This window comes from Euleptes europaea, chromosome 1, assembly GCF_029931775.1.
Source record: "Euleptes europaea isolate rEulEur1 chromosome 1, rEulEur1.hap1, whole genome shotgun sequence".
Classification (NCBI taxonomy): Eukaryota; Metazoa; Chordata; class Lepidosauria; order Squamata; family Sphaerodactylidae; genus Euleptes; species Euleptes europaea.
Window position 1 is genome coordinate 25,388,424 of NC_079312.1, and position 21,456 is coordinate 25,409,879.

Consider the following 21,456-nt stretch of genomic DNA (forward strand, 5'->3'; position numbering starts at 1 on the left):
CCACCTCTCACAGCCTCCATAGAATCATAGAGTTGGAAGGGACCAGCAGGGTCATCTAGTCCAACCCCCTGCACAATGCAGGACATTCTGAACTACCCCCCCACGCCCAGTGACCCCTACTCCATGCCCAGAAGATGGCCAAGAGTTCCCTCCCTAAAGTTATAGAATCAGCATTGCTGACAGATGGCCATCTAGCCTCTTCTTAAAAACCAAGGGTGGGTCCTGGACACTGGGGGTGTCTTCCTGGGAGGTCGTAGTGATGTCCCTGACACTTCCGGCCTTTGATTTTTTTTAAACCTGAGTGGAGAGATGGCTGGGATATGGGAAGAAAACAGGAAACTGTAGGGAAGGAAGAGACCCGCCCCACCTACTTGGGAGGCTGCTACCCCAAATGGGTGGTGTGGCGCTGCTGGGTGGGCTTAAAACCGCGTCGTTCCCTTCGGTCTCACAATTTGGGGTCGGTGGACTGAAGTTAGTGCAAACCTTCCTAATCCCACAACGGGTGACTTCGGACTGCCTTCGGCCACTTATGCATGGAAGGTTTTGCCTTGGATTTGCTGCTCTCTAGGTGCACATTTCCCCCATCCGAATTCTCAAAACTCTGCATGGGCGTTTATTTTTGAGTTTTGAGAATTTGGATGGGGAAAATGTGCATCTAGAGAGCGGCAAAACCTCCTATGCATAAATGACCTTCCCCTCTGTGTGACCCATTCCCCAACCTGCCCTCCGCCCCCAGGAACTGCCTTGGCTTAAAGAGCCTCCCTGCAGACTCCACCCCCTCGTTCTCCTCGGCGACTTCTCAGCTTCTTCTCCAGCCTGAATGAAGGCCCCTAGCGCCACCTGCTGGGATTTTCCTGTATAGGCCCCGTTGGCCTGCCTGGGCTACCATTCAGCACCCGGTGTCTCCCCGGGTTGACAAGTAGAAATGGGCCGATGGCTGCAAAACAGGTGTTTGAAAAAGGAACGTACCTTGTTGTCAACGACCATTTTCTGTTGAGTTCTGGGTCTCATACGATTGCATTAATTCCCAGGTCAAAAATTTTATCTCCTATCTCTTCAATCTATATGCAGAACATATAATTAGGAAAGCTGGATTAGATTTAGATGAAGGTGGAGTGAAAATTGGAGGGAGGAACATTAATAATTTGAGATATGCTGATGACACTACATTATTGGCAGAAAATAGTGAAGATTTGAAACAACTACTGCTGAAAGTTAAAAGAGAAAGTGCCAAAGCAGGACTACAGCTGAACATCAAGAAAACAAAAGTAATGACTACAGGAGAATTACACAACTTTAAGGTTGACAATGAGGAAATTGAAATTGTTCAAGACTTTCTATTCCTTGGCTCCACCATCAACCAAAAGGGAGACTGCAGCCAAGAAATTAGAAGGAGATTGAGACTGGGAAGGGCAGCCATGAAGGAGCTAGAAAATATTTTGAAGTGTAAGGATGTGACTCTGGCCACCAAGACTAGATTAATTCATGCCATCATATTCCCTATTACTATGTATGGGTGTGAAAGCTGGACAGTGAAGAAAGCAGATAGGAAGAAAATAGATTCCTTTGAAATGTGGTGTTGGAGGAGAGTGTTACGGATTCCGTGGACTGCCAAAAAAACAAATCAGTGGGTTATAGATCAAATCAAGCCTGAACTGACCCTAGAAGCTAAAATGACTAAACTGAGGCTGTCGTATTTTGGTCACGTCATGAGACGACAAGAGTCACTGGAAAAGACCGTCATGTTAGGAAAAGTAGAGGGCAGCAGGAAAAGAGGAAGACCCAACAAGAGATGGATTGACTCAATAAAGGAAGCCACAGCCTTCAATTTGCAAGTCTGAGCAAGGCTGTCAAAGATAGGACATTTTGGAGGACTTTCATTCATAGGGTCGCCATGAGTCGGAAGCGACTTGACGGCACTTAACACACACACAAAACGAGCAGCAGTTTAGGTAGTGTTTTTTTAAAAAAATCTTTGTGCAATATGTTTCCTAAGGCCAGGGCAAGGGAGTTGTTGTTGAACATATGAAGCTGCCTTATACTGAATCAGACCCTTGGTCCAAAGAAGAGTACTGTCTACTCAGACCGACAGCAACTCTTCAGGGTCCTTTCACATCACCTACCTGCTAGTCCTTTTAACTGGAGATGCCAGGGATTGAACCTGGGACCTTCTGCATGCCAAGCAGTTGCTCTACCACTGAGCCACAGCCCCTGTTATTATCATCACAGGCAAACTATGTCACCTCTTCCCCATTCAATCAAGAGAAAAGTGAGACGTCTACAATGGGCTGGTTGCACGCTATCCAAGTAGTCTACTCCACAGGAGGTTAGAAGAGAAGAAAGAATGATGTGTGCCCTCCTGAGCTCAGAGTAAGGGCAGGATAGCATAACAGCACACATGGAAGGGGCCATACAGGCCATCTAGTCCAACCCCAGCTTAATGCAGGATCAGCCTAGAGCATCCCTAACAAGTGCTTGTCCAGCCTCTGCTTAAAGACTGCCGGGGGGGGGGGGGGCTCTCCACCTCCCTAGGTAGCTGATACCACTGTTGAACAACTCTTACTGTAAAAAAAAATTCCTGATATCCAGCCAGTACCTTTCCACCTGCAATTTATACCCATTATTGTGAGTCCTCTGCTGCCCACAGGAACAGCTCCCTGCCCTCCTCTAAGTGACAGCCCTTCAAACACTTAAAGAGAGCAATCGTGTCCCCCCCCCCTCAACCTCCTCTTCCCCAGACAGTCCAAGTCCCTCAGCCTTTCCTTGTAGGGCTTGTTCTCCAGGCACATGATCACCCCCTTGCTGTCCTCGGCACCCACTCCATGCTGTCTACATCCTTTTTGTGTAACGTCCAGCATGGCAATTTGAAACTGTGTGTGTGTGTGTGTGTGTGTAAAGCTCTAGCCTGGCAATTCTCCAGCTGCAGCCTGACCAATCAGCCTAGCGACATTCCGTCCGCTTCTCTCCGATTGGCCATATCTCGTGTATAAGAGGAAGGGCGGTGATGATAGAACAGGGGGAAAGAAGCACGGACCGAGGACCGACGCGATCGCGCTAGCTGTTTCATTGCAAATGATTACGTTAAATAACTTTGCTTTCGGACATTCGGAGGGTGGGAAGGGGCGAGAGGGGAGGTGAACTTTGCAACCCGGCTAATCGTAGAGGAAGCGTTGAAGCAGTCACGAAAAACGATTCTTCGGGACCCCATGAAAACCAGATATTTTACAGTACGTATGTTAATTTTGAAAGCTGCTAACTCTTGACCTTCTCTGCTCGACACTAGCTGGGAGAGGAATAGTTCAAATCTATACAAAGGAACTTTATGGCGAACCACGGAAGGCTCCTCTGAGGCTGGTGTTTGTTGGAGAGAAGGAGGTCGTTTTTAAAAATGTCTTGCATCGGAATTAAAAGCGCCGGCTCCCTGGAAGGGAGGCTTTTGGAGGAGTTGCCCCCCCCCCCTTTTAGTTCAGATACCCGCGGCGGTTCTCTTCTCCGCGGGGCTTCCCTTTCAGAAACAAAAGAGAAGCGAATTCCAGATGCAAAAAGCTGCTTCTGCAAATGCCCGTCGGTGTTTATGGAGGCTGGACGATGGCCATCCTTCTCAAGGTGGGGGGGGGGGAGAAAACGGAGGCCCCCTTAAGAGGGGGCCTATGGCGTGCTTGTTTCACTACTGTCACGCGTAGGCAGAGCGGGAAAAGGGGCCAAGAGCCAGAGGAAGCGGGACTCAGCGGCTCTGTGGGGGTTAACGCACTTAAGAATAAACGACGTTTAAACAAATTGTCTGCCGCGGCAAGGAAGCTTTTCTTGCATTGGGAAGCGACTTTACAAATCAGAATCCGAGGGGCGGGCTGAAACCAGGCAGCTTCTCCTCGTGATCAGAGGAGAGGCAGGCGTGATTGACGGACTGGTCTGCAAATAACGCGGCGGAACTGAGAGCAAATCCCGCCCCCCCCCGCAAGAGTACCTTCCTAAAGAAGTAGAAAAGAGGAAGAGTCCAGTAGCCCCTTAAAGACTAACAAAAATATTTTCTGGCAGGGTAGGAGCTTTCGTGAGCCACAGCTCACTTCTTCACATCTGAAGAAGTGAGCTGTGGCTCACGAAAGCTCACACCCTGCCAGAAAATATTTTTGTTAGTCTTTAAGGGGCTACTGGACTCTTGCCCTTTTTGACTTTAAGATAGATTTTTATATAGGGCACAGCGATTGATGTTTACAGATACTTTGTACACAGAGTTTTCATGTATCTACATTCTTCCCAAAGGTAACTGATATCACATAAGACAAGAAAAACAGTCATCTGAAAGTCCTACTGCCAGTGAGCCAAAAATGCTGGAGCTTGATTATACCAAAGAAAATTCTGAACATGGACCATATAATAGTATTTCTGAGCAAACTGAACTTATGGATGAAAACTTGGGGAGGAGAGAAGTGGATGTGCCAAAAATGACAACCCCTTCTACTGCCAATGGAAGCCATGATAATGGAACAAGGAATGATGGCTCAAACTCAAAGCAATTAGAACATAAAACTCAAGAAACCTCAGGTTTGGGGAAACTACCTGGTAAGTTAATTTTTCTGCCTAATAAAGGTAGGGACAGATGATTGCTCTTTCAGAGTGTTCAAAGAGGTTATGAAAGGAGAATCACTGTTCAGGATGTATACAGTCATTTCATGTTCACCTCTGGTAAATGTCGTTTTTTGGGGGGACCTACAAAGTCTCTGTGACTAGAAGTGATAGGGAGACAAGTAAGGGCAAATGGGGCATTTGTCCAATCACTTTGAGCTCTTAGATCTTTGACTGTCTCCATCTTGAAAGAACAGCCTTTCTGCTGGGCCAGATGTCCATGCATGGTCAAAAGCTTCATCTTTAGGATTAAGAAGAATATTCCAATTGTATTAAAGCCCATGAGACCATGATGGAAAAAAAATGGATGGAGGTCAGTTGAATTCTTTCTCACTGGTTTTTATACATTTAAAATAAGATACGAGGGATTTAAGAAAGGTAACAAAAGCCAGCTCATGCTTAATCAATCCAACAGAGGGCACCACAATTAAAAAATTTCTGATGCCCTCCTAAGGTCCCCTGGCAAAGTATTCCAGAGAACCGGAGTGACCCTAGAAAAGTAAAATGAGTTTGGCTGTTACCGCACTTGTATTCCCAGCGATATATTAAGAGTTTGAAAACATTATAAAAAATACTGTTCGCACTTTGTTTGGCCCCTTTAGCTGCGAAGACGTCTTCCAACCATTTATAAGCTGTGGTATCCAAAACCCCTTTTAAAGCAATGTTTTTTACAACGTTTTCAAACTCTTAATACATCGCTGGGAATACAAAGTGCAGTAACCCCCTGTGTCTCCCCCAACAGCTTGTAGAACAAACAGCATTGCTAGGATGAATTAAGTTGCATGGCTCAAGTTATCCAACATAACTGTTACTCTTCAGCTGTTACTCTTCAACTGTTACGTATTTGATTTGTACTCCATCCTATCCCAACCAAAGTCAGCCTCAGGGCAGATAACAACCAATAAAAAGATCCAGTTTAAAAAAGGTACACTATATAACATATAGGTCAACATTTAAAATAATTTCCAGCTTTAATGTTAAAAATTCCAAGCCATGCCCCTACTAATAAAGTAGAAAAGAGCAAGAGTCCAGTAGCACCTTAAAGACTAACAAAAATATTTTCTGGCAGGGTATGAGCTTTCATGAGCCACAGCTCACTTCTTCTTCGTGAGCCTCAGCTCATTTCTTCTCATGGTAAATGAGTTCTGAAGTGAGCTGTGGTTCACGAAAGCTCATACCCTGCCAGAAAATATTTTTGTTAGTCTTTAAGATGCTACTGGACTCTTGCTCTTTTCTACTGCTGCAGATAGACTAACACGGCTACCCACTGTGAATTACCCTACTGATAAAGGGAGAACAAACAAAAAGGAGGGAGATGAGAAGGGAGAAATGGGAAGGAACCAGGGAGAGTAAAAGGGAAGGGCAGGGAGGCAAATGCCACCAAATTATTTAAGATGGTTAAAACAAACTTGAACTGTGAAGAGCTCCAAAAGGATCTCTACAAACTGGAGGAATGGGCATTAAAATGGTAAATGAGATTCAATGTGAGCAAGTGCAAAGAGATGCATATTGGGGCAAAAAAATCCCAACTTCACATATGTACTGATGGGATCTTGGGGTTGTAGAGGATTTCTTGATAAAGCTGTCAACCCAGTGTGCAGCTGCTGTGAAAAAGGCAAATTCCATGCTGGCCATAATTAGACGAGGTACAGAGAATAAAACTGCTGATATCATACTGCCCTTGTACAAATCTATGGTGAGACCACACTTAGAATACTGTGTACAGTTCTGGTCACCACACCTAAAAAAGGATATTGCAGAGCTTGAGAAGGTGCAGAAAAGATCAACCAAAATGATCAGGGGACTAGAGCAACTGCCCTATGAGGAGCGGTTAAAACACTTAGGGCTGTTTAGCTTGGAAAGAAGGCGGTTAAGGGGAGACATGATAGAGGTCTATAAAGTTATGCATGGTGTGGAGAGAGTGGACAGGGAGAAGCTTTTCTCCCTCTCTCATAATATTAGAATGCAGGGTCATCTGCTGGAGGGTGGGAGATTCAAAACAGATAAAAGGAAGTATTTCTTCAAACAACGCATAGTCAAATTGTGGCACTCCGTGCCCCAGGATGTGGTGGTGGCAGCCAACTTGAAAGGCTTTAAGAGGGGAGTGGACATGTTCATGGAGGAGAGGGCTATTCATGGCTACTAGTCAAAATGGATACTATTCATGATGCATACCTATTCTCTCTGTGGAACACAGGCAGGACAATGCCACTGCAGTCATCTTGTTTGTGGGCTTCCTAGAGGCACCTAGTTGGCCACTGTATGAACAGACTGCTCGACTCGATGGGCCTTGGTCTGATCCAGCATGGCTTTTCTTATGTCTTTTTTCCCCCTTATGATACATTCTCAAAGAACTGAATCAATTCCTTGCTCAGGTATTTCCAGGCATCTTCTCAATTCTGATTCTCTGTTGAAAATTCTAACCTCTTGTGATTTTAGGAGAGCTAACCTGTATGGGGCTGATCCTTGACTCCTTAACATTATACCAGGGGAGGGAAGGGCAGGACAGAACTTGGAGCAATGTTAGGATTCTGACCGAGCCCTGCTTCTGTCCCCCACATGGCCAATGCTGCCCATGTTTGACCCTGTCCATGTTGTAGGTTTGACAGCATAGATCCCCAGCATAGGCCAGCAATCCTGGCCTCATTCAGCAGGTAGACTGGTTCGCCCAGTTTATATGGTGTCTTGTCCCTTTGGCCTTTGGGTTACAACTGAAAGAAATAAACATTCTCTTGCCCCTTCCAAGAATCACTGATATTGAAGTGGGAGTAAGTGGATTAGCAGTCATCCAGGACACACCACCAGAACTCCTTGGCTTTATAGAAAACAGTGTTGTTTAATTTACAGTGCACAGATACAAAAGGACAAACCGTCATGTACACTTCTCGCCACCAAACTTCCCAACACAGAGTTATTATCTTACAATCTTACATACCTTCTAGCCACCAGATATCAATTAGGCCACCTGCAGACCTGCCCTCAGTATTGCATTAGCTTACTGCTTCAATCTGGTTTGCTCTGGTTCACTCTGGGTAGGGTTGTTGAATTTAAAAAAATTCGGTATAGTTCGGATTCGGCTGAATTCGGCCCATTTAGATTCGAGATATGCCGAAGTCCGAACTCCCCCACTTCGGATCTGTGTAATTCGGCGGGAATTCAAAGTTCGGGGGAAAAATTCGGCCGAATAAAGCCATTAAAAACACAACCGCGCCTTTCCGTGACTCGGGGGGGGGGCATTTTTGGGGGTAGAGGTCCCAAACTTTCAGAGGAGCTTCAAAGGACCCTTCTTGCCAGACCCCCCAAGTTTTGTAAAGATTGGGTCAGGGGGGGCTGAGATATGGGCCCCGAAAGGGGTCCCCCCACCCTTAATGTGTATCTCTGAGCAGAGCTTGCCACCCACGCACAAAGCTCCCAGCCCCGACAAACAGCTGATGAGAGCAAGGGCGGGGCAGCTGCTAAGAACTTTGCAAAGCAACTCAACTGCAAAGCAACACCTTTGCAAACATGCAAAGGGCGGGGCAGGTGTGAAGAATTTTGCAAAACAATACAACTGCAAAGCAACACAAGCACGCAATGCAACACCTTTGCAACAGTGCAAAGCAACACCTGACACCTGGGAGTTTGCAAACCATGGAAAGGGACAGAGGCAGCTAGCTATGCATAATGAGCAGGAGGGGGTGGAATTTCTCCTTTTGCATTGGACTTGGGACCAGGCAGATGCATTCTTTAAGTCACCATTTGAAAACCAGTTTTGAGCAAGCATCAAAATAACCTAACTGATCTTATGAATGAGGGAAAACCTGAAGACATAAAAATGAAGCCCCCCCTCAAACCAGGGAGAGAGAGACTGGAGGGGGAACGCACACCCCAGGCAGAACCGGCAAAAGCCCCCTTTGGCTTCCCCCCCACCCACAGAAACTGCTCCCTCCCCACACACACACAGACTCTGCTTTCCTACACACACACACACACACCGAAAAGAAAAATTATAGATTAAAGCCCCCAAAGGGGTCTTACTGTGGCTGTCTTCTGTTCCATCAGGAGAGGCTGGGTAATCCAATATGATTCCATTTGTATCCAATATGAGATCCATATGTATGCATCTCTCGAGGGTGATCCATTCATCCCAATAGGGAAAAGGGGAAAGCCCATATCTCGGGCCCTCCTGACCCAATGTTTACAAAACTTGGGTGGTCTCTTAAAAAGCCTTGTCTGAAGCTCCGCTGAAAGTTTGGGGTTGGCACACCCAAAAATGCGCCCCCTGCAGCCACGGAAAGAGAAAAGGGGGGAGCCGATATTTCTGCCCCCACTGAACCCATCTTTACAAAACTTGCGTGGTCTCTTAAGAGGGATTGTCTGAAGGTATGATAAAAGTTTGGGGGCTGCACCCCCAAAAAAGTGCCCCCTGCAGCCACAGAAATGGAAAAGGGGGAGAGGAAAAAGGGGTGGAGCCCATATCTCGGGACCCCCTGACCCAATGTTTACAAAACTCGGGGGCTCTCTTAAGAAGCCTTGTCTGATGCTCCGCTGAAAGTTTGGGGTCGGCAGACCCAAAAATGCGCCCCCTGCAGCCATGGAAAGAAAAAGGGGGGAGCCCATATCTCAGGACCCCCTGACCCAATGTTTACAAAACTTGGGTGGTCTCTTAAGAAGGCTTGTCTGAATATCCCCTGAAAGTTTTGTGTCTGTACCCCAAAAAATGCGCCCCCTGCAGCCACGGAAAGGAGCGAATGTGCACAAGTACCCCCGCACACACATACACCAGGATTTCCCTCTCTCTCTCTTTCCCCGGCCGAGCTGCACATCAGCTGATTCCTCCAGTACTCAATCCTGACTGATTGGCCAGAAGAAGACCCAGCTTGGCCACCGATTGGCCGGGGGAGGAGAATGCTGCTTACTGACGGCCGAATTTGCCGAATTTATTCGTGAACTCTCGAACTCGCTGAATTCGGCCCCCCCGGTTGCCCGCCAGTTTTGAGTTCGGTTCCTCCCGAACTAAAAACCACCGAATCAGGGGAAATTTGGCTGATTTTCAGTTCTGGCCGAACCGAATCAACAGCCCTAACTCTGGGACCTGCAAGGCTCTTGCTGCCTCTTGCATCAGCTAGATGTCCCAGATCTGACAGCTACCAGTCAGCTGTCTCTGACAGATTATTATGATCAACTTGTGACTCTGACAGATATACCTTCATTCCTTTCAGGGAGTCAGCTTAATTGTTGTAATATTCATATGAGATATGGAATTGTCATTGATGCTTTAGTCGTCATCATCATTGTCTTAATAGGTGAGTATTCTGACTTTATTCTGGGTTGGTCCCTGTGATATTGCTACTCCCTCTGACTCAAGCCTTGTGATGTCCAGGTCTCTGTTCCCAGCAGTGGAGAGAGAGCAGCTTCCCTGTGGCTTCTTTCTACTTTGCTTCAGTCAGAGTTTGAATCAAGGAACCAAACGTTGTTCACTATGGATGGGTCACTTCTGATCCAGTCATTCGCTGGGCTGTGTGTAATGACTGAGTAAGGCAGATGCATGCATCTGGCCTGATTTGTATTGTTGGCAGCTGGATTGATTTAAATCACCAGGTGGGGGGAAAGCAATTGAAATAACTGATTGAAATTTTTTAAACATATCATAGAATTTTACAGTTGGAAGGGACCACCAATGCCATCCAGTCCGTCCCCCTGCACAATGCAGGAAATTCAAAACTACCTCCCCCCCACACCCCCAGTGACCCCCACTCCATGCCCAGAAGATGGCCAAGATGCCCTCCCTCTCAAGATCTGCCTAAGGTCATAGAATCAGCATTGCTGACAGATGGCCATTTAGCCTCTGCTTAAAAACCTCCAGAGAAGGAAAGCTTACCACCTCCCGAAGAAGCCTGTTCCACTGAGGAACTGCTCTAACTGTTAGAAAGTTCTTCCTAATGTCTAGGTGGAAACTCTTTTGATTTAATTGCAACCCATTGGTTCTGGTCTACTAAGACCCCAAGATCCTTTTCACACACACTACTGCTAAGACAAGTCTCCCCCATCCTATAATTATGCATTTGATTTTTCCTACCTAAATTAATAACTTTACATTTATCTCTGTTGAAATGCATTTTATTAGTTTTAGCCCAATTCTCCAGCCTGTCAAGACCACCCTGTATCCTGGCTCTGTCTTCTACCATATTTGCTACCCCTCCCAATTTAGTATCATCTGCAAATTTAATAAGCATCCCCTCTATTCCTTCATCCAAATCATTTATAAAGATGTTGAACAACACAGGGCCCAGGACAGATCCCTGAGGCACTCCACTAGTCACTCCTCTCCAAGTGGATGAGAAACCATCCACTCTTTGGGTGCGATCTGTCAACCAGTTACAGATCCACCTAACAGTAATAGGATCTAAACCACATTTTCCCAATTTGTCAACAAGAATATTATGTGGAACCTTATCAAAAGCCTCAGAGAAATCAAGATAAACTATATCTACAGCATTCCCCTGATCCAGCAAAGTAGTAACTTTCTCAAAAAAGGAGATAAGATTAGTCTGACATAAGTTGCTCTTGAGAAACCTGTGCTGGCTCTTAGTAATCAGATGTAAAGGTGATGGTTTGGTAGTTACCCGGATCCTCTTTTTTCCCCTTCTTGAAGATGGGGACAACATTTGTCCGCCTACAATTTTCTGGCACCCCACCTGTTCTCCAAGAATTCTGAAAAATAATGGACAGAAGCTCAGAAATTACTTCTGAAAGTCCTTTAAGTACCTTTGGATGCAATTCATCTGGCCCTGAGGACTTGGTGCACAAACACCTAGTTTCTTTAAATGACACAGTGTCCCATCTCTTTGAGAACTTTGTAATCTGGTCTAGGAGTGCCTCATCCAAGTCCTCTGCCTGGTTTGGTGGTCAATAGCAGACCCCCACCATAATATCACTATTATTTCTTACTCCTTTTATTTTTACCCATAGACCCTTGACTGAACTTTCATGCTCAGATTCGTGTGTTTCTTCACAAGTATACACATCTTTGACACAGAATGCTACCCCTCTCCCCTTCCTTACCTGTCTATCCCTTTTGAACAAGTTGTACCCCTCAATCTTAATATTCCAATCATGAGTGATAGCCCACCAAGTTTCAGTACTGCCTATTAGGTCAAAATCCCCTTCCTGTATTAGAGCTTCAAGTTCTTCTTGCTTGTTACCCATACTCTGTGCATTAGTGTACAGATATCGGAATCCATGGTTTATGTGCCCCGTGGTTTTCGTTTCTATACTTACCTGTGAGTTTGTTTCCTCGCATACATGCCACTCCCTGCATGTTTTTCTCATCTCCAGTTATTGTCATCATACTAGGCTTTAAGTTTTTGTCTCACTCCCTCATAGGATTTAGTTGTAGTATAGGTGGTTCCTAAAGAAGAGTACATAACTGCTTGTGGATATCAACTCAAAAATGTGTGGATTTAAAATTGAATAGAGTATTTAACTTCAAAGGGTACAGTGTAAGTACCTTAAATACTGCTTTGGAAAATGATATGCAATACCTGGCTTATTTTGAGAAACTTGATACATGTGACCTCAAATAGCTAGCATGGCACAGTGGATACAGTGTCACACTCAGATCCTGGAAGAACCAGGTTAGAATCCCCCCCCCCCATACTATGGAAGCTCTTGAGGTGACTTTGGGCCAGCCATACTCTCCCCTGTTAACCTACCTCACAGGCTGGTGGTTGTGAGAAAATTGAGGAGGGGAGAACAATGTTCTTAGCTGCTTTGGATCCCCATCAGGAATAAAAGTGGGATATAAATTGTCAGAACTTGGAAGTTAGGCAGGGTCGGCCCTGGTCAGTATCTGGATGGGAGACCACCAAGGAAGTCCAGGGACATTATGCAGAGGCAGGCAATGGAAACCACCTCTGAACGTCTCTTGCTGTGAAAACCCCACAGGTCACCAAAGTGGGCTATACCTTGATGGCACTTTCCACCACCTCCGTATAAGTAAATGAATGAAAGTGCAAATAGGGGCTTTTTTACAACCTGCAACCATAACAGGAGGAGTTGCAGGTTTGGTTTCAGTACTAAAAGGTCCTCCCCCCCCAACCCCCGCACTGTTCTTTTTCTCCTTTCCTCTCCATGGCCACAGAACTTCCTGGCCCTGGAAGTGACCTCACTGCATTGCAACAACGCTGTAAGAATCCCTGCCTTGTGGTCTGAGAACCCTCATCTCTGAACAGAGCAGCTGTGTTAGGAAACACATTGCTAGGAATGGGAGCAGCAAAATAAGCACAAAAGTCTCCCTCTGCCCCCCTCCCCAAGCAATTAAAACCTGAGTTTTGTATTCTACACGTGAAAAAATAATATGTTTGCAATTCTGGTTACAGAGCAATGTTTAAATGTTGCATCTCTTTGCTCATTTTCTTTTTAAAGCAAAGTGGTTACAAAGAAAGCATTTTTCTTCAGTTTTTGTTCCTGTTCTGAGTCATACATATTTAATCTGTTAACATGTACAGGCTTAACAAAGATTTCCTGAATCAGTACCCAGCCTCCTGATACTGTTTCCTTTGTTTCACCTTTAGTGCTACTGAAATCACCATCATGTCCATCTTGCCCTGAAGACTGGATTCCAAGGAAAGGGAAGTGCTACTTTTTCTCTGACACTGAAGGAACCTGGAATTCCAGCCAAAACAATTGCTCTTTGCATGGTGCCTCCTTGTTTGTCCCTGGTCCTCAAAAGGAAATGGTGAGAGAACCAGTCACTCTGGGGTATTTTTCACGGTAGATTTTGCTTTTGAAATATAGAAAATGTACCATATTTTGGGATTAAACAAAAAGTTAAAATAAAGGATTAAAATAATCTAACCATCCAGCCAGACTGTGAAATAAGAAGCAATGATAATCATGATCATTGACCCGTCCCTAGATAAACCACATCACAGCAGCAACTTGAAATATTAGGCAGGCTTCAAAGATCCCCGTCTCAGTAACATTACCAATTTTTTTGCAACCGAGGCAGCTGTTTCAGGCTTGACATCGGACAGTAGAGCAGTTAACATTTGGCTTTTATTATTGACTAAATCAGTATCAAGCAAATCAGACAGTCATTACGAAGGCCCCTCACCCAGGCGACATTCCAACATAATATGCAGAAGCGAGTCTGGAGATCCTGAACCACAGGGGCAGAGTCTCTCGTGATACGGAATGTAATTGAATCTACCTAGTAAGCCGTTCGATGGAAAGGCATTCATACGAGCTATGAAAAAGGCTCTTCTTTGGTCTGGATCAGCTAAATTATGAAAATAATGAGCCATGGAGCTTGGCTGGCTAGAGATACCAGAAAAAGCAAGTGAACATATATATGCCTTAGTGGGGAAAAGGATTTGTAGTTCATGATCAAAGAGCCTTTGCTTGATTACTCGAAAGGCGGATCTTTCATCAGAAAGTAATAAAGAGTCAAAGTCAATCCCAATGCAGTCCAATTTCCGAAGAACAGCTTGAGACCATTGCTATAAGGGTCACTTTTCAGATGTGTTAGAAGACTGTCAGATACAGATCTAAAATGGATTTTAATCCAATATTTAAAAGTGGCGATCCAAGCCTTAGTATTAATACAGATTTGACCTAACTCAACACAGATAGTTAGGTAGGAAATGCATTTAGGGGCTCCTAGAATTCGTCTTAAAAATGAGGCTTGAATGCTCTCAATAGTTTGATTGAGGGCTTTGATCCAAATGGGACAACCATATAGAAGTTGCAGCAGCACCTTATCATTAAAAAAATTAATTGCCGCTGGAACATATTGATTACCTTTAGCAAAGAAAAACTGCGATATCTGAATAGCAGAATGTTTGGCCAAGTTGATTGCATGGGATTGATGAGTGTTCCAACTTAAATTATGCTGGAACATGACACCTAGATACTTGAAGGTTTTAACCTGTTCAATTTCCATACCTCCAACAGACCATTTCTGTGTATGCCAACTTCTAGAGAAAACCATAATTTTAGTTTTGGCATAATTAATTGCCAACTTATTATCTTGGCAGTATTGATAAAATGATGTAAGGTATCTTTGGAGGCCGACCCTGGTAATTGAGAGCAATGCAGTATCATCTGCGTACAGTAATAAAGGAGATGGGCGACAAGCAAGCTTTGGGAGATGACAGTCGATGGAATCTAATCTGTCCGCCAAATCATTCAGAAACAAGTTAAAAAGTTTGGGGGCAAGGATACAGCCTTGTTTAACACTGATTGTTGTAGGGATCCTATCAGTTAAGTAACCTTTGGATGAATATCGAATTTGGCAGGATGTAGCAACATGGAGTTTCCTCAAAAGAAACAAAAGTCTTGGCTCCATACCCAGTCTACATAGTTTACTCCACAGCATATCTCGATTGATCTTATCAAAGGCACTTTTTAGATCTATAAAAGCCACATATAGTTTTTTCCTACCAGTATTCATATACTTGTCCGCCAAAAACATGAGAGTCAGACAATGATCTACAATCAATTTGCCCTGTGAGAAACCAATTTGCTCTGGCCCAATGATATTATGACTTTGGATCCATTCAGTCAACCGGAGTCAAGATGTTTGGCATAGAGCTTACCAATTATGGAAAGTAGACTTATTGCCCTAAAATTATTTGGATTAGTAGAGCTGCTGTATTTTTTTAAATCTGTAAAGGGATAGGTACTTGCTTGACATTTCTCCTTATAACTCCTTGGCCAAAAGGGGGCTACAGATTGACTTGGGGGGGAAAATAAAAACTGGGAACTAGTACATTGTTGCCATGAATTGTTATAGCACTATAGTATTATGGCAATTATCAGCTAGATTCAAGTTCTGTAGCACATTAGAGATTAACAAGGTGTCCAGGGTATATGTTTTCGAGTGTCAAAGCTTCCTTCATCAGATGACGATTTTTTTAAAGCCTGAAGAGCCTTCTGGTGCTTCAAGGGAAAGTCAAAAGTGGCTGCAGCAAAGTGCTGAGGCAAGAAAAGTGTGGGGTAAACTTCTGTGTGGATGCTCCATTTCCTCTGTGGATGTCTCTGTATTCACTGCAGCAGCAACAGCCACGTGGAGAATTGTCTCCATGTGGAAGTATCCCAGATATCTTTTTTACCTGTTAAAGGACTAAGGTACATCAAGGCTCAACCAAGAGCATTCCATGGGCATCCTCCACCCTCCATTGTAATAAGGTGGGAAAGCCATGCAGGAATGCAAACCGCAGACTCCACAATTCCTTGTGCAATTCCCAGAGTATTCTGGTCATAAGAATGTAAGAAAAGCCATGCTGGATCAGACCAAGGTCCATCAAGTTCAGCAGTCTGTTCACACGGTGGCCAACAAGGTGCACCTGGGAAGCTCACAAACAAGATGACTGCAGCAGCACCATCCTGCCTATGTAATGAAGTGGAAAAGCCATGCAAGGATGTGAACCACAGACTCCCCGATGCCCTAACACAATTCCCAGAGTATTCTGGTCATCTCCTGATGGATTTGTTTTAGCTCCTTAAAGTGTTGAATCTTAAACTTCTCAATGATAATCAAGTTCCACAGGTTTACTGACTTTGACAGGAAAAATATTTTTTTCTTCATTGGGCAGCCTACAAAGACAAAGTAGAATGTGAGCAATGGGGACTCTGAACAATTTCAAATACAGTTTGTATATTTATAACCCATTTTTTCTACAGAGGCTCAGGGCTGTGATAACTTCTAAATTACAACCTACTGATATAAATGAATTAAAATATATTTGAAAGATAAGACATCTGATGTTGCTTTTTAAAAATTTAAAGGCTTTAATAAGGCGCTTTATGGAGCCTACTGACCACTGGATTGGCCTTCGGAGGGAGGAAGAAGGACAGCCCTGGAAACTGCCAAATGGTTCAGTCTTCAACAACTAGTAAGTGACATCCCTTCTGTTTGACTTGGTGGGTGCTCAGAAGGCCAAAGGTATTTATTACGGTCCATGACCAGGTTCTCAGAAGGCCTTTAGGCAGCGAGTGCATAGAGGTTTCATTTTACAAATACCCCCTCCCCTTCCCCACACACTTGCGGGGGGGGGGATCGTTCCGTTGGGGTTCCCTATTCAATGAATTTTCCCTGCATGAGTTGCAATTTGTGACAACCAATCCTAAATGCCTCATGGTAGGTTTTCTGCTGATGGTGCCACCCTGCCAGTGGGTAAGATCAGCAGATGCCTGTCCCCTGCATTCTATGAGGTGGCTCCCGTTTTGTGGAACAGCCTGCATGAGAAGCTCAGGGGGGTTCCCACACTTGGATCATTCTGCAGAGTGCAGGAAAGGACTTGTTTAGGAGCGCATTTTCAATTAAGCAAATGGGGCAGTAGTAAAATGAAACTGATCAGGAGGACAGTTTTACAAAGTGCCAAGGTCATGTAGGGTTGCCAGCTCTGGGTTGGGAAATACCTGGAGATTTTTGGGGTGGAGCCTGAGGAAGGTGAGGTTTGGGATGGGGAGGGACTACAATGGGGTAAAATGCCATAGAATCCATCTTCCAAAGCAGCCATTTTCTCCAGGGAGAATGATCTCTATTGGCTGAAGATCAGTTGTAATCCCAGGAGATCTCCAGCTAGTACCTGGAGGTTGACAACCCTAAAGTCATGCCACTGTTTTACTGCATTGTTTTCTAATTTTTGTAATCTGGTTTCTGCATTGTCTTGGTACTGTCTTATCGCACTGTTTTCTACCGTCGTCATCCAGTTTTATTGCGCTTTTTATTGTATGTCTTACACTGGTCTTATGCTGTTCCTAAATGCTCTCTATATCTTCCCTATAAATAATTGCTATTTCCTTTCTTCTTCTTAAACCTTTCTACTGCCTATGTTGATTTCCACAGACTCTTAGTCTTTGGTCCTCTAGATCATTTTTGACTGCACTCCTGCCAGCGTGGTGTAGGGGTTAAGAGCAATGGTTTGGAGTGGTGGACTCTGTTCTGGAGAACTGGGTTTGATTCCCCACTCCTCCACATGAAGCCAGCTGGGTGACCTTGGGCTAGTCACAGCTCTCTCAGCCCCACCTACCTCACAGGGTGTCTGTTGTGGGGAGGGGTAGGGAAGGTGATTGTAAGCCATTTTGATTCATCCTTAAGTGAGAAAGTCAGCATATAAAAACCAACTCTTCTTCTTCCTTGTCTGCTTTGGAGGCAGGCCTATCTCCATTTGGTACTTATCGCCTTCTTGAAACATGCTGGTCTGGCATCAGTCCAATGTCTAGTGCATGAGAAATGTGTGCTCTGCCATGGACAGCCACCTTCAAAACCAACAAGCACATGAGTGGAAACAAGGTACAGGACCCAAGCTATAGTACTTGCATATGTGGATGTCCAGCCTGGTGACCACTATGTGTGTGTGTGTGTGGGGGGGGGGGTTACCAAGGAAGAGAAGAAGCTGTAGAGATGACAAAGAAGGACAAGAAGTTGGTTTTTATACTTTGCTTTTCTCTACCTTTATGGAGTCTCAAAATGGCTTGCAACCACAATCCCTTCCTCTCCCTACAACAGGCATCTTGTGAGGCAGGTGGGACTGAGAGAGTTCTGAGAGAGCTGTGAGTAGCCCAGGGTCACCCAGCAGGCTTTATGTGGAGGAGTGGGGAATCAAACCTGGTTCCCCCAGATTAGAGTCCCCCATTCTTAGCCCCTGCACCATGCCAATAGCACTTTCCAGCATAATCTTAATGAAGTGATGAGCCATAAGCACATCCAACAGATGTGTGGCCAAGCCCTGGCTTCAAGCTGCCTGTAGAGAGGGAGGGGCAGATGCTCTGCCTGGGCTTCATTCAGTTGGCTTAAGTGTCTCCAGTTCTTTCCCTTCCTCTTGCTTCTGGCCAAGTCACTGGGGATATGGGGGGGAGGTAGTTGTTAATTTCCTGCATTGTGCAGGGGGTTGGACTAGATGACTCTTTTGGCCCCTTCCAACTCTATGATTCTAAGTCCGGGGTCCCAGGACTAGTTATTTATTCACTCTATTTAGAGCCCACCTTTCTTGCTGAGCCTCAAGGTGTATTACAGTGTAGAAGGATGCAGACGCACAAACTAAAACATCCAGTAAACAATGGAAATAGCACTAGCATTACAGTGCTGGGGGAATATGGCATGACATACTATAAATAATGTGGAAAGAAGATTTAAAAAGTAAGAAGACAATGCAGTAACTGCAAGATGGTACCAGCAATAAACATGGCAGAGGCTGCAATCTTATTCCTTTGTAAAAGTTCCCACCTGAACTTGTCTACTTTATTACAGTTCTAAGCCGTTTATAAAAAATACCCTTCTGAAGGTCTGTATTGTACATTCTGCCTAGTGATGGAAGCCCACCCTGCTGTGTGGCCTTGCTCTCATCCCATCACCCAGGCAACTGTGGAGAAGAGAGAGTCAAACCACCATCACAGCAGCCACCTGGGAAAAGAGCCCCCTGGCCACTGTGGTGGTCGTTTTACTCCTCCTCTTCACAACCAGCTCACTGTCCTTGGGGGAGTCTCAGAAGTCTCCTTCTCTTGCCTGAGCTTGCTGGCAGGAGAGTAAGAAGGCCATGAGGGAAACCCCTTCCCCTCATTCCAGATAAACAAGGGGCTGACTAAGATTCAACCGTGGTAGACTGAGAGCTTTATGTTTCTGAAGTGATGTTGTAATGAGATTACAATTATATATTGGATATTAATAATAACTTATAATAATATAAATGAGTTTTTGGGGTGGCAGGCCAGGCATATAGTAACCATGTTGGCTTTTGGTTGATGGCAATTGCAGTTGTGGCTCTCTGAGAGCCATGGAGTGAGGACCACTGACCTCGGGACTTTCATCCTCATTGTCTTCTCAGGAAAGCGGTGTCATTTCCCCTCTTCAAAGTTTCTTTTCCATTCCATGTGGAAGTCTCTGCAATAAGAAAATAAACTGTGCATTTCTGGTATTTTGTGTGCTGTTTTGACAGTATTGCTGTTCAGTGGGGTGGGAATCAAAAGGTTGTTGAGGCTGGAATCAGGTCAAGAAATATGAAGGACCCCCCACCCCCACCCTGTCCCCTTAAAGGGGTTTATATGCTTGAGGCCTTTAAAGGTGCCAGGACATTCAGTAGGAAGACTCTGAGGAATTTGGAAACATGGGGAAAACTTGAGAATGCCTTGATTAACAAGGGGCAGAGTTGGAGAAATGTCATTTTAAATTCCTGAATGTACTGATTTGTAAGATTTATATCCCACTCTCTCCAGAATTTGCCTAGGGCACTTGAAGATGTGGGCTTTAGTGCATGAAAGTTTAAATAGGTAAAGGTCCCCTGTGCAAGCACCGGGTCATTCCTGACCCATGGGGTGACGTCACATCCCGACGTTTCCAAGGCAGACTTTGTTTGTGGGGTGGTTTGTCAGTGCCTTCCCCAGCATGAAAGTTTATGCTACAATAAATCTTAAATTACCACATGACTCCCTTCCTCTCATCTCAATACTGCGTAATTCAAAGGATATTGTCTGTTTGGGTATGTCTCACATTGATTCTCCCTCCTATTGTGTGTTTACTGCAGGTTTGAAATTAGAGCCAATGGCCCTTGTGCCTATCTGGATAAGGAAGACATTGGATCAACATGGTGTGACACACAGCGTAACTGGATATGCACAAAATCCATTCAAACTGTCTGAAAACAGCTCTGGTCTTCTTAATTCCACAACTTTATCAGCTGGAAACTGCATACAGATTAGCATTAGACAATCTTTGGACTTCTTTCCCCATTCCTACACATGAAGCCAGCTGGGTGACCTTGGGCTAGTCACCGCTCTGCTAGAGCTCTTTCATTCCCACCTACCTCACCTTCTCTCCCCGCTCTCATATTCAAACACATCCCTGGCTGTAACCTTCACTGTCCACAAAGGAGAGCCAGCATGGTGTAGTGGTTAAGAGAGGTGTTTTGGAGCGGTGGACTCTGATCTGGAGAACTGGGTTTGATTCCCCACTCCTACCCATGAAGCCAGCTAGTCACACTGTCTCAGCCGCACCTACCTCCCAGGGTGTCTGTTGTGGGGAGGGGAAAAGAAGGTGATTGTAAGCTGGTTTGATTCTTCCTTAAGGGGTAGAGAAAGTCGGCATATAAAAACCAACTCCTTCTCCTCCTTCCTTTAATGGTAGGCTTGGAAGTTTTCTTGTGCTTACAGTTTCAAACTGATGCCTTGCTGTGTCTTTGCATTTCTTGTAATGAGACATTCTAACGAGTTTAGTTTGACATTTCAGTGGTTTGCCATTGCCTGCCTCGGCATCAAAACCCTGGTATTGCTTGGTCGTCTCCTATCCAAATACTAGCCAGATCCGACCTTGCTTAGCTTCAGAGATCCAATGATATCAGACTAGCCTGGGCCATCCAAGTTAGGGCATCAAGGCAGCTAACCATTTAAAATATGCATGATAAAATCACATTTTAGAGGAATTAAAATCACCCCCCACAGACACACACACACATCATTAAAACAATTAAAAACAAATTTTAAATACATACAAAATCACTGTGAAGAGTTCCAGAAGGATCTTTACATACAGGAAGAATGGGCATTAAAATGGCAAATGAGATTCAATGATAACAAGTGTAAAGTGATGCATATTGGGGCAAAAAAATCCCAATTTCACATATATACTGATGGGATCTGTGCTGGCAGCGACAGACCAGGAAAGAGATCTTGGGGTGGTAGTGGATAGCTCAATGAAGATGTCAACCCAGTGTGCGGCTGCTGTAAAAAAGGCAAATTCCATGCTGGCCATAATTAGACGAGGAATACAGAATAAAACTGCTGATATCAGAAAGGAGCGAATTCTCCAAGCTTAAATACTTGGTTCAACAAAGTAAGAGAGATCTATGTGCT

At 44.7% G+C, this 21,456-nt stretch overlaps 1 protein-coding gene across 1 annotated transcript; it reads left to right on the forward strand.

Annotated features, from left to right (window-relative positions):
- Positions 1-10,640: 10,640 nt before the first annotated feature.
- Positions 10,641-20,247, forward strand: LOC130473924 (early activation antigen CD69-like; the record flags this gene model as incomplete). The annotated part of the gene is given in 4 exon segments (XM_056845570.1): positions 10,641-10,669; positions 13,204-13,342; positions 16,396-16,502; positions 20,133-20,247. Coding segments are annotated over 4 exon segments (390 nt in total), but the record flags the coding sequence as incomplete, so codon positions are not given.
- Between the last annotated feature and the right edge of the window lie 1,209 nt (positions 20,248-21,456).